The sequence below is a fragment of the Pezoporus occidentalis genome, unplaced genomic scaffold, assembly GCF_034315485.1.
Source record: "Pezoporus occidentalis ecotype Australia unplaced genomic scaffold, CSIRO_AGI_Poc_V1 ctg46, whole genome shotgun sequence".
Taxonomy (NCBI): Eukaryota; Metazoa; Chordata; class Aves; order Psittaciformes; family Psittacidae; genus Pezoporus; species Pezoporus occidentalis.
The window spans coordinates 5,871,890-5,884,935 of NW_026915791.1; the positions used below are offsets into that span (position 1 = coordinate 5,871,890).

The following is a 13,046-nucleotide window of genomic DNA, read 5'->3' on the forward strand; positions in this document are numbered from 1 at the left end:
AGCCACACCACAGAAACATTTTTGATGACTTCATGATCCATAATTTCTTTCCCTAAACCACTTGACACTAGGACTAACATCCCATTACGAGTAGGCAACACTTTGAAGAGGACTATTGGGCATTTCCAGGAGAGACTTTAACCACAGGCCTCTGTGAATAATTTTTATTATGCTTTGGAAGTTCTCATCACACACATAATCACAACATAGACAGTTTTCTTAGTGCAAAATGCTTTGCTGCCTGTTGAACCAGTGTGTAAACTGTTAGCAAAAGCAGGAAGTTACTTAACAGCCAGTCAGTACTGCCTTAAGCACACATCTTTATTGCTACCCGCACTGCCTTACCGTCTGTACTTAAGGATTCATATCCACCTCCTCACATCAAGTCCTCATTTATCCCCAAGCATTCATAGCAAACCCTGCACTTCTCTGGTTGTATTTGTGAAGATAAAGTCATGTGCCCTCTAAGCCTCTCTCCGATTACAGCACATACTTCAGCTGTCCAAAACATCACCCATTTTGGCTGCAAATCCACATGGACTCTTCCCATCTGGCCAACTCTTCTCTCTTCCCATTCTCCACCTCTTTTTCTGCCCATGAAGAGTGTGATTACTTCTACTTGTGAGGAAGATGATAGCGTGAAGTGTGGTGGTCCTTCAGGTCAAACTCATCATGGCCTTCCCTGAGAAGCAAACACAAAGGGTAGTCAGAATATATTCAGACAGGGAACTAAACCTTAGCCACGGTACAAGATGTCTCCCTGCAGCCCTTAACTACAAGCCAATCCCAGGGGTAAGCTGTGAGCACCTGACTGGCAGCCTCATGGAATGACTGCTTAAGATACTTGCTTGTAAGCAAAAATATCTGAGGTCCTGTGTCTGCTCATCTTTGCCTGCTGGAATGGGAAATGACAACAGGTTCCTCTTGCCTCTTCCACTGTTTGATTCTGTAACTCATGGCTCATTGTCAGCACCATGTCTGTGATCCCTGGGCACATTAGCAGCTCCTATGACAACAGCTGAAGTGACAGCCTGCTCCACACAACTCCGAAAAGTAACTGTGGTGGCTAAAAATGCAGTGCACTGGCAGCTGTCTCAACCATGCTCAGAAGCAGGCAGTGCTGAGTAAGACACAAGCTTTCATCTGCACCAGGCAACAGATAAACTCAGCCCCCAGACTGCTGATTCTGCTTTTACTGATGTTTGCTGTCTGATACTTTTGTTTGGTTTGTTTTTAATCATCTAGCATTGCCAGTCATCTGTTTTATTACCATTTTCATTTGCTCACCCCGATCCATTTCCATCTCTTCACAAAAGCATTTGCAGGAAATGAGAGAATATACACAAAAGCATCTTTTATTATCTTATTATTCTTAGCATCCTGCTGTCTAAATGTCATCCAACACTGATCTGAGAACACAGCCAATTACCCAATACCTTGAGAAGTCATGCAAACTGTGAGGAATAGCTTTGTATTCAAAAGGAATTAACCCTCCAAATCTGAGACTTGAAACTTTTTGAGTGAATAATCAAGCGACAGATGTTTAAGAACCAAGACTATAGCTGCTGCAAGGCCTTACTGAAGAAAAAGGTTTGCCCATACATATTTCATCAAAGATTTTTGTGTATGATTCAAGACTGCAGAGTCTCAACCTAAGAAAAGCCTCAGGAATTTATACTGTCTGATCTCCCCTCTTATGGAAATCCAGCCCAGATCATTCATCAATGTCATTAACAAGCTGTAGGAGTCACTGAACAATGGTGTCGCTTATCCCATCCCACACAATGCAGCACACCAGCTGCTCCAGACTTCACTCAGACAATGTGCCCAAACACACACCGGAGCAGCACAGACAGAACATTCCTGTCTAGGACCAGTTTAGTCCCTGAAGCTTGGGATAACTACTGATTGCACAAGGTCTTTCCATAACCATTAACATCCAGCTCTGGATTCTTCAAGTCTTCTCCTGCCTGCTTTTCTGCCCAATGGGAAGAACAAAAGCAGCCCACCTTACCTGTGACCAAAAGGAACTGAGAAACTTACCGAAAACAGCGCTGGCAGTAGAGGTCCCCATCGCAGCCATGGCAGCGCAAAGCGGCGTCTTCATTGCAGATGCAGCACCATGGTAACTCATCCTCATCACTGTCATCTGCCATGGCAAGAGCTGTGGTGGTTGGAGTATGGCTCTAATTCACAAAGAAAACAGAGACACAGAATTCAAATCCCAGTAATCCCCCCAAATTACTTTCATTGTAATGCATGATAGCCACAATGACACTGTCACATGGTCTGTCATTCACTCTGTTGATCCTAAGTCTGAGAGATGGACTTGCCCAGAGGCCAAGGATAGGCTCCATATGCATCTAGATCATTAAATAAAACCCTAAGGTACTCCCTATCATTTGCTCATGAACTTGTATTGCTCAGAAGGTAAACAGGTATTCACCCTCATTTAGTGTCTACAGCAGTATACATCAACATTGTCCATACTGTGTTAAAGGCACCAAGTCCAGATCTTGTGGCAGGCACCACAGCAATGCCAAGTGACAGAGAGTCCTTGCTGCAAAAGCAAGAGATCAAGCAGTTTTGCTGAAAGCTGTTATGTGAGAATGGAAAGCAGTGGGAAGGTGGGGGGAGTGTTTTCTCTCTGATATAGAAATCATAATCTAAAACCTATCCATTAGGTCATCTCTGTAAAGCAGAAGGAGAAAACAGAAGTCTTGTGGAGCTGAACAGCCATATGCACACTGGGACACAATGCCTGGACAGTGGCAAAGGCAGCTTCCTAACAACAGCAGTAAGATGGCACTACCTTTTACATCAGCAGTCCCAGAAGCACAAGGTGACATACCTATGAAATGGATGTTTTCAATAATGCTTACAATTAAGCAATTTCTTCCACTGGGGCCAGGCCTGTCAGGTGTCTGTGAGTCACAGGTCCATTCAATTCTTGTAATACACCTACATAGAGAAGGTGTATGTATTTCCATAATAAGGCTGAACTCCATTCTGAGAATGGAGTATCTTGTTACTAATTCCTTCCTCTGATGTTATATGAGAGAACAGACAGTTGATTACTATCTAGAGGTTCTATTCTGCACACGCTAAAAGTACTGGCAAACCTCTCACCTACCCTGGTTCAGGGTGTAGACTGCGGCTTTCTTGATCTAATCATATTGATGAGTTAAAACCCCACTCTCTAATATACATCCTGCAAAGTCTATGCTAGCTTCTCAGGGTTTAGAGGACACCATCCCATTCAACAGAAAGACAGCCTGAAAGGAATTGTATTCCAGGGAGCAATTCCTTTTAGAAGTACAAGGATGACTCACAGCTGTGCTCAGGGCTTGTCAGCCCTGCAGAAACCACTCTGCTTGTCTGCTCTGGAGAAGCTGGTTGCTTTTTTCTTTCTGCATCAAGCAAACTTTTGCTGCAGAACTGTAGAACTCCTGAGACCCTGGAACGTGTCATTTCAAGAGATCCTGACCAGCTCACTGACCTTTTGCTTGGCCTTCTTGTACAAGTTCTGTTGCAAGGGTCCTGGCTGAGTGCTCTGATCTGGAGGAATGTTGAATCCACTTGCCTCATCCAGGGCTGCTTCCTCTGTGAGCTGGGAACAACAGAAAGAAAGAAGCCTCTTGTTTCAAAACACAGTTAGGAATCTCATTCTCTAAAACCTCCTGCCCTTCTCCTCACCCTCATACAGTAACAGGAGATTAGTTGATTACAAGACAATACATCTGTCTGCACTCAACACTGTGTGTACACTGTGAACAGCCAGTGTAACAGCAGGGGCTTTCAGCTAACAGAGTCTGCTTTGCAGTGCATCTAGCAGCAAATCCTTAACATCATGCTAATCATGCACGTGTGGTCTGTAATTAGACAGAAACTTATGCACAGAAAGCTCATGTATGCCTGCAGGACAATTCATAGACATTTTAGAGAGAAAGCTAGGCATAACCAAGCTAAGCAGCACACATCTCATCAGCCATGTTCTAGCTGGGTGGGCAAGATGATGAAACAAGAAGTAAGGAAGTACCAGTAGACTGGATCTGGAGAGGAGACATACACCACAAGAGGTGCTAAGTATGAATGAGAAACACAACCTGACAGACTTGATGTTGTCAATCACCCATAGCTGAATGGTTCGTGAGAGTTAGTATATTGGAAAAGCACTAGGAGGCGAAGGAACGAAACTCTGCCCAGGAACAGAAACACACCATTCACATGCTTCCCAGGTAACATACACACTGGGAATAATTGAGGAAGATAAACAAGGCTACAGCTGCCACTTCTGACCTGTTTCAGCACTCTGCGAATAGCTTCCTCCTCAGCCACTTCCTCATCACTGTCAGGAAGTTTATAGGTTTCCAGTGTAACTGCAGGAGTAAGACACAGGAGACTGTAACCCACACCTGCCTCAAGCTTGGTACCCACTTATGAGCCAGAGTTAGTCCTTTGTGGTGTAAGCTGGTTTTGACATTCTGGCTCTGGCACAGACAGATCCTTTCAGATGGGGTCCCCTCAAAAAGAGCGTTACTGTTTGTTTTTAACAGTGGAAGAGGGAAGGAAAAAAAATCCTCACCAAAACCACAGGTTTGCTTTAAAAAGCTTTGTTAAGCTCACCAGAACATGCTAGAATTATCTCAAAGGGTACAAGACAAAGCAGTCTGACTTTACAGCTCCAGCCTTTACCCTCAACAAAGAACTTTCATGATGAACCAAGCCACACAGCTTTACAGAAAGAACCAAATCTCTATTTCTTAAAGAATAGGGGAACTAAATGGAGAAACACCTCTCAGAAAAGAAATTACTCTGTCACAGGAACTTGGTTCCTCTCTTGGCACTGTATTCATGTCTGCTACCCACCTTTCTCTGGGTCCTCGCCTTTGAGTGCTGCCAGTCTCTTGGCAACTTGTAGGATCTTTTCCTGCCTGGTGTTCTCTTCCCTCAGCTCAGCAGCAGCTTCTGCCAGAAGTTTATTCTTCTCTTCCTCTAGCTGTTTTGGGTCCAGATTTGCAGGGCAAACACAGTCTCCACCTTCCCGATTGAGATCATTCAAACTTTGGCTACTAACAGCTGCAGACAGACACACAGAATGTGCTGGTGACTCAGCTCCAATGCTCCTTGGGCACACACAACACAACAAAAGCAATGGGATGACAGCAGCTTGCTGTTCTCCATTAATCTGGGTGATAATGGAAGAAGGCATGCCACAGTATGATCTGCACTGTATGTGAAGAGAAGTGACCTAATCTGTGTTTTACAGTGAGATTACAGAGAAAACACTGCAGCCAGGAAGATAATGGTATCACAGATTCATGTGTTTTGTAACAGAGCACAGGTGTGTTAGGAGTAGCAACATCTCCTCCCCAGGGAAGGGTCTTCTTAGAGAAACAAGGAGGAGCAATCTGAATAATACAACCCTGAGAAGAATGAATCATCTCTAAGCAAAATGAGACCCAGTACTGAGCCACATGGCTCCTCTTAATGTGGGAGTCATAAGGGGAAGATAAGGACAAACTGGACACCCAGCTCACCTGTAAGTTAGATAGGGAGGCATATATTCCCTTTGCACTATAGCATATACATTATTAGACAGAAACAGTTCTTTGGAAGCCAGAACAGATACCTTGAGGCTGGACTCTTGTTTTGTAATGCTCATCAATGGCAACTTCTTCAGACAACTGAGTTAACAGGTCATCTGTCTGCTGGACCAGACTCCTGGTATCAGGAGGTTGATATGCCTAAGAAATAAGGAGGGCATAGAAAAAGGAAAATGAGAGGGAAGTGGCATACTCAATCAAAGGAAAAGTTTCATAACCAAGATCACCCTAGGTGATGCATAAAAAGATGCATCCACCAATTTTGAGAGTCTCAGCTTACCGTTACCTGGTGTAAGACTTTCAAGGCTTCATTCTCAGAGGTACTGAATGTGCACAACCCTAAACGTGGTCACCCAACCAAGGAAAAGTGGTGCTGAATGTATAGAAGTACATGCCGCTAGGTCCGAACCCCAGCTCTGACACTACCTCCAATGTAAATCAGTGCCCCCAGTGTAAATAAAATGACATTCTCAACAGTGCCAGTCAGCAGCCTCACTGAGGCCTACGGTAACAGCTGGGTGTACAGCACTGCTGAGAAGGGAGCATAAGGAAATGATTTCTCAGGGAAAAGATCATTCATACAGGCTTTGAAGGGATACCAAGTCATTCCTTTGTAATCTCAGACTAACCACTCTGTGCTTCCATTTCTGGAATAATTAACAGGATTTGCCCAGCTGGGACGCAGTAACAACTACAAGATACAATTAGAAGAGGGAGGTGATAAGCCCCAAACACACACAAACAGCTCTGAAAAAATATCAGCCCACTTAGCTATACAAATGGGTTGAGAGGAAAAACCAGCATTTATTGTAAAAAATAAACACATGAACTACATTCGACATAAAAGAACACACTGCATTCAAATTGAAGCAGTGAACTGGCGAAGACTGGCCATTTCCTTCTGGAGCAATGACACAAACAGGAAACACAGAGATTTCTAAATGGAGTCAAGAATGGCCAACATGCTGGGACACCAGTTACTGTGTCAACTCGGAATACATTGCTGGCTAAAGAGGTGAGGGAGCTTACGGGTCTGGGAGCCTGGGAAGGAGGATCTCTCCCCTGCAGGACAGCCAACCGGTCCTCCATTTCCTGTGTGGATGGCAGAGGTCGCCGGTAGTCCTCCTTCAGGGCAGCCAGCCTAGCTTCGATCTCAGCCTGAGTAGGGATGGACTCTGCAATTCAGAATAAGCCAAGGGAGGAGATTACTCCGTTATTGAAAACAAAAGGCTTCACTTTTTTTCCCTTAAAGTTGTATTTCTTCCTGTAATTAGACTCTGATTTTTGCTCAGAACACTGAGCAAAACCCTCCTTCAGCCCCTGACATGAATGAGGGGTCCTAGTGTAGTGACTTGGAGACTGCCCTAATACTAACTGCTACCCTTTTCTTGCAAGTCCCTGCCTCCTTCACAGTTTATCTCCTAGCCATAAGACAAGCATTAGGGTAATGTCATTTGGCAATCAGCTGACTCAGGATACTAGGGACAGTCATAGAAATAAGTGTCATTTAGGTGGTACGGCTCATTGCTGCCGCATCTCTTAATGTAATCCCAGGCACATCAGACTGAAACCCTCCCCTGCCACATAATTGAGGAAATTTCCTCAAGTTGCACCATGGAGGTTTAGATGGGGTATTAGAAGAAATTTCTTCACTACGAGGGTTATTAAGCATTGGAACAGGCTGCACAGGGAAGTGGCTGAGTCACCATCCCTGGAGGTATTTAAAAGACACGTAGATGTGGTGCTTAGGGACATGGTTTAGTGGTGGACTTATTAGGTTTACACCAAGGTTGGACTTGATGATCTTTTCCAACCTAAATGATTCTATGATTCTGGGATAATCAGGTAACCACTCTGCAGTGTGTTCTTCTCCTTTTAGAGATCACGTATCATTTTAAAAATAGTTTATTCTCCCACAAGCACCACAAAGCTGTCCCAGAACCCAGCAGCTGTGGATGGGATGAGAGCCCTTTTTCTCCTCTGTAAGGCAAGGCTGGACAGAACATAATCCCCCAGAGACTGGCACTGCTGTTGCCTGGAACAATGTTCCACAGAAAACCTACAAACTGCTTTGGTCCAAGACCCTCACTTCCTTCTGCTCCTATTGGGCTTGACACAGGCTTTTAACCCAAGAAATGGAAACTGAGAAGATGATTTTACAGGTAAGATACTGCCCCAAAACAGAGAAGTAGTTTCAAGGAAAACCTCAGGAAGAAAAAATAAACTAGAAAACTAAGATCATGTAGAATCTGGCCATTATGGCAGCAGGACTTGGATGCTCCGTCCAATTTTAATCCTTCAGTTCTCTAAAAAGGCCTTCCCTCTCCCGCTAGATTCTGTATTTCCCAAGTAGCAATATTCCCACCCAATGTATCTCTTCCAAAACTCACTTGGTTTCCTTTCCTCCCTGAGCTTCTCCAGTCTCTCTGCAATAGCTCTATCCTCTTTAGAGAGCCCCTGGTACCTGGAGCCTGCTTGACCTGGGGCTTTTACAGCAGCTGCTTTCTGTTGTTCTTTCAGCTGGTTTTGCTTAGCCTCAAAAGCTGCCACACGCCTGTGACAAGAAGGGAAAAAAGACATGACAATTGACAATAGGGATTTAAACCCCGAGATATGAAAACACCCTCTGTGAACCCAACAGGCTATTTGAAGAATGTCACTGTACAATAGAACAGAAACCACTCCCTCCTGTACCAGGCTCTGCCATAATGGCATAATGAGGTACTCCCAAGAGCAAGGAAAGCCTGAGCTCATAGGAGCATCACACCTGGCACCATTTCCAAGGAGACAAGGAATACGTCACCACCAGGTTTGTGTTTCTAAGCCAACCCCAGTCAGTCACAGACAAATTAGGCAGATGGGAGCATACATACCACCCGACCCAGACATACAAACAAAACCCAAAAGCCCCATCCTTAATCTAATTCTGAACAAGCAAATACCCACATCACAATCCTCACTTTTGCTGGTCTCTATAGGGGAAAAGGAGCAAGGGCCTGAAAGGCTACTCTGCAGCACAAACAACAGTCTGTTGGCAAGTGCAACTCACTTTTTGTAGTTTTCTGGTGGTGACCATTTTGCTGAACTGCTTTGAGATCCCCCTCTGGAAGACAAACCCAACGATTTCTCTGAACTCAAGATAATGGCAACGTTTCAATCATTTAGTTTCTCAAGTCAAGAAGAACCAGTATATGTGTCTAGACCTCCTTGTACAGCCCCTTTCATAACCTCATAATATGGAGAGTGATCAGCTTATAGAAAGGATTAAGATAATATCTGCCTGAGACAGCAGGGGACTTTATTTCTAGTCCTTTGGTCCAGTTGTTTTGCATCTGGACAAAATGTGATTTAATATGGTCATCAACGACCTGAAGGAGGTGGAGCTGAATACCCTTGCCTCCCACAGCCTGCACCTCCCAGTTCAGAGAGCAGATAGAGAGCAGTTAGGTCAGACTCCCAGTGTAATTAGCTTTCGTGCAGCAGAACACTATGAGAGGAGCTGTGGCATGCAACAAACACAGAATTATATAATGGAAAAGTATCACAACAACATCCTCTAGCACACTTGAACACTGCATACCACAAACATCTCAGGTAACTATCTTCTATATTGCTCTATTCAGGTTGAGTTGCTGAGCTACAAACTTATGTAAGGCAGTTAGCATATTTTATTCATTCTTAGAAGGCACAGCTACAAATACATCTGTGCTGTGCCAAGGCCTGTGGAATAACAAATGAATGCAAAGTTGTTGCTGGACTGCTTTCCAGTTCTAAGGTTTCAGTTCTGAAAGCTATTTGCATGAAGAACAATAATACATGCAGCTTACAGATCTGCAGCCTACATGTATTATCTACCTGCTATCCAGGCAGGGAGGATTTTTCTTCCTCTGTAATTCTGTAGTACTGATATTAAACAAATGATGAAAAAAACCCCTAAAAGCAGCATGGAGAAGGGCTGCTCTGTTTTCTTAGGGGATTTGGAATTGTTAAGGGAAATTAGAAGATTTCAAAACTGGAAGACTGAATACTGTATTTTCAGAATCAACATTCACAGTTTTTGTGAGCCATTGCTTCTAAAATGAAGACCTTTCCTAATGAAAAAGTCTTCTTTAGATACCTGCAAAGCCAGAAAATTTCCCACTTGCTGGTGAAAATTCCTTGCTACAGAAGATAGGTGGGACAAAGAGATAAGAGAAATGCAAAAGAAGGAAGTGGACACAACAGGGCTGGTTGTGAGAGAAGCTCTCAGGTACACTTTGCTCATCTTACTTGTTCATTGTATAACCCATGCTGCTGAATTACATTTTATTTACTTCCAAAAGGTATCTCTGATAATGTTTGCAAGTTTTTTTTCCTTTTAAAAGGAAACTGACTTTATGCTGTGCAATTTTAAACCTTTAGGCTTAAATGCAGAGACCCTTCATCCATGAGGATTTGAGTCACTGGTTGCCCACTGAGGTAATAATGCTTTAAACATCTTATTGCTGGGCCATTCAACTACTACAAACCTGAAAAAAACCTGACAGTGCTTTCAAAGGGGTGTAAATTTCTGGGCAAAAATACATTGGGGCTTAATTTGATCTTGTCCAGCCAAGATATCCGCAGGCATTCAATGTGTATCCATAAAGATTTAAACCTGCATCTTTCAGACTACTCTGTCACCACAGAGAACAGCCACAAATCCCGATTCCTATCTTTGGACTGCGCAGCTTGTGTAAAGCAGTTTAATAATGGCCTGGCTTGAAACTCTAGGGTACAGGCAATATGTGCATGCACAAGTCCAAGGCACAGCTCTCATGGAGAGATCTGCAACAAAACACTGGGAGGCAAAATGAAGAAGAAAAGCAGGACGCTGTTTTTGGGTGAAGAAACGCTCCCATCTTACCCAGTTAGTTTTTCATGACACTGCTTGCACACCTTCTTCTGAGTGCTTCCACAGCGGGGTACAACAGCACTGAAGCTAAGGCAGCCTGAGCAGAACGACCGTCCGCAGTTTTTGCATCCACACTGCAGAGACACAAGAGAGGGGCAGGAGAAAGCTTCATCACCCAGTCATCAACACAGTCCATTGCCCTGGCTGACTGCATGCAGGAACAGTGCCCATGCCAATGTGCGCTAAAACTAATGCTGGGGTTATACTGATTTTTTAAGAGAACTTTATCACTAGCTGCTTCTGAAGATGTGGATACCCTCCAGAGCCCTCAAGCACCAGCCTGTAACTTCTGCTAGAAGCAGAGACACCATGTCATCCCATGGTATACTGAAGTGTGTGTGCGGAGGGAGAAATTCTCTGTGACAATGACCAAATATCAGATTAGATATAGGACATTCAATGGCAATTTTCTGTTTTTTTTTTTTGCAGTAACCACCCATATTTAAATACATATCGAGCTAGGCACACGGGACCTCGGGAAGCAAGCTGCTGGGGAAGCGTTCCTCGGTGCCGAGCGACGCAGCTCCCCTTGCAGACCCTCGCACAACGGGGCAGGCCCCCGCAGGACCCTCCTCAGCCGGACTTGCCTCTTTCTTGAAGACAGAGAACTTGGACGCACACCCATAGCACCGGCTCTCCATGGCGCTACCGCCGGCCTGGGGCCCGGAGCTCAGGCGCCGCGCTGCGGCCCTACTATGTCAAGCTCCATAGGCAGTAACCGGGGAGCCGCCACACCGCCCTGCCGCCCCTCACACACCGGGCCGGCGCCGCACGACACCTCACGACACCGCGGCGCACAGCCCGATGGGAGTTGCAGTCCTTGTAGCGACCCTCCCACTTTCACCCCGCCGCCTGCGCACCGTGGATAAACTACACTGCCCACTGCGCCGCACGGCGCACGCTGCGCGCCGCGATGCATTATGGTACCTGTAGTCTGGTGCCGCTTTTCGGCAGCGAGGCACGGAGAGGTGGCGGCCCGGGAAGACTCCATTTCCCGGCAGGCAGCGCGTGGACAGCCGGGCTGAGGTGCTGGTGGGGAGGGTGGCTGTGAGGGGTCTGTCCCGCACGCCCCGCGGTGGTAAAGCGTTGCATTTTTGCCCATTAGCTGTTGGTTGGTGTTACTAAGACAATAAAAAAAAAAAAAAAAAATAGAGTGTATTTTGTAATGTTGACAGGGCTGTGCTAAAGTGACTGTGCCTTTTTGTCTTAAACCTGTGGTGAGATGCTGGTTCAAGGGGCTGAAATCAGCTGAACCACAAAACTCCAGTTACCATCGAAACATGGAATGACTTGGATTGGAAGGGACCTTAAAGCTCATCCAGTTCCAACCCCCTGCCATGGGCAGGGACACGTTTCTCTAGAGCAGGTTGCCCCAAGCCCCTGTGTCCAACCTGGCCTTGAACACTGCCAGGGATGGGGCAGCCACAGCTTCTCTGGGCACCCTGTGCCAGCGCCTCAGCACCCTCACAGGGAAGAGCTTCTGCCTAATTTCTAATCTAAATCTTCCTCTTTCAGTTTAAAACCACTACCCCTTGTCCTAATGCTACATGTCTTGTGAAAAGTCCCCAGCCAGCACTCCTGCCAGTGTTTGGTTGCATGCTGTGATAAACACATAAATGCATTGGCTTTCGCAAATCATAGGTGTGGTTATGTGGATATAACTGTTTACAATAACAGAAACAAAGCTCGCTAAAGACACAAGATTAGACAACAAGTTAAAACGGGCCAGAACTCCCCAGCAAAAGGGAGTCACATAGCAAAAGAATTTGTAAAGGTAAAAGAAGGGGGGGGCTTGATATAAGGAAAGCTAGTGCCTGAAAAACATAGAGTTAAAGCACTTTTTAGCTTAACTTAGGTTGTAGAAAGAGAACAATGTTTGTGTTGTAAGTCTGTGGAATGTAGTGGCCCCACTAAACATGAGTTAATTGTTTCACACTAGTCTTCTAAAGTATCTTTAGCTTTAAAGAACAATGTTTGTGTTGTAAGTCTGTAGTGAAATAACAGGATTTAGTGGCCCCACTAAACATGAATGAGTTACTTCACACCATCCTTCTACTCATCAGTCAGTTTAGAGACAGAGCCTCCCGAACATCTGCTAGCTTGGGATACTCCTTGCCTGCCCATCCTGCAAGAAATTTTGCAGGAAAGTCACACTGGTCTAAATCTTTGCCAGCTATCAGAAGAATTACAGATCTGGCTGGTTTCAGCTAGTTGTGTGATTACTGGGGCATCCAGCTGTGCCAAAGGTGAAAAGTACACTGTGAGGAAGACTGCTTACTTCATCTTGAAGACCCCTACTCACAAGAGGAAGACTGCTTACTTCATCCTCAAGACCCCTGCCCACAATCACTGGAGAGCAGTGCACAGATGCCAAGAGGAGGAGACTTATGATAATAAGTTCCTGGAGCTAGTTATAATATTCCCCGCCTATACGCGGGAAGTATGAATATGTATGTGACTAATGCAATAGTGAAAGTATATAAACCTGTAACAAATACTAATCACTT

General features: G+C 45.0%; 2 protein-coding genes across 2 annotated transcripts in view; one reads left to right on the forward strand and one right to left on the reverse strand.

Annotated features, from left to right (window-relative positions):
• Nucleotides 1-13,046, forward strand: part of INO80 (INO80 complex ATPase subunit) — a 370,843-nt gene that overhangs the window by 342,905 nt on the left and 14,892 nt on the right. The window lies entirely within an intron of this gene.
• Nucleotides 150-11,308, reverse strand: ZFYVE19 (zinc finger FYVE-type containing 19). The gene is made up of 11 exons (XM_062635795.1): nt 11,127-11,308; nt 10,492-10,613; nt 8,656-8,709; nt 7,997-8,160; nt 6,636-6,781; nt 5,633-5,747; nt 4,870-5,079; nt 4,300-4,379; nt 3,500-3,610; nt 2,044-2,186; nt 150-682 (listed from the first exon to the last, which is right to left on the reverse strand). The coding sequence occupies exons 1-11, from the start codon at nt 11,178-11,180 to the stop codon at nt 616-618; spliced, it is 1,266 nt and encodes a 421-aa protein (XP_062491779.1). The 5' UTR covers nt 11,181-11,308; the 3' UTR covers nt 150-615.

What these genes read in the sequence shown, in the direction of transcription:
- ZFYVE19 (XM_062635795.1), bottom strand. Translation starts at nt 11,180, where the DNA reads ATGGAGAGCCGGTGCTATGGGTGTGCGTCCAAGTTCTCTGTCTTCAAG. An exon ending in TGTCATGAAAAACTAACTGG is followed by an intron (nt 8,710 to 10,491) that starts GTAAGATGGGAG and finishes TTTGTCTTCCAG; the next exon opens with AGGGGGATCTCAAAGCAGTT. An exon ending in TTCGCAGAGTGCTGAAACAG is followed by an intron (nt 3,611 to 4,299) that starts GTCAGAAGTGGC and finishes TGTTGTTCCCAG; the next exon opens with CTCACAGAGGAAGCAGCCCT.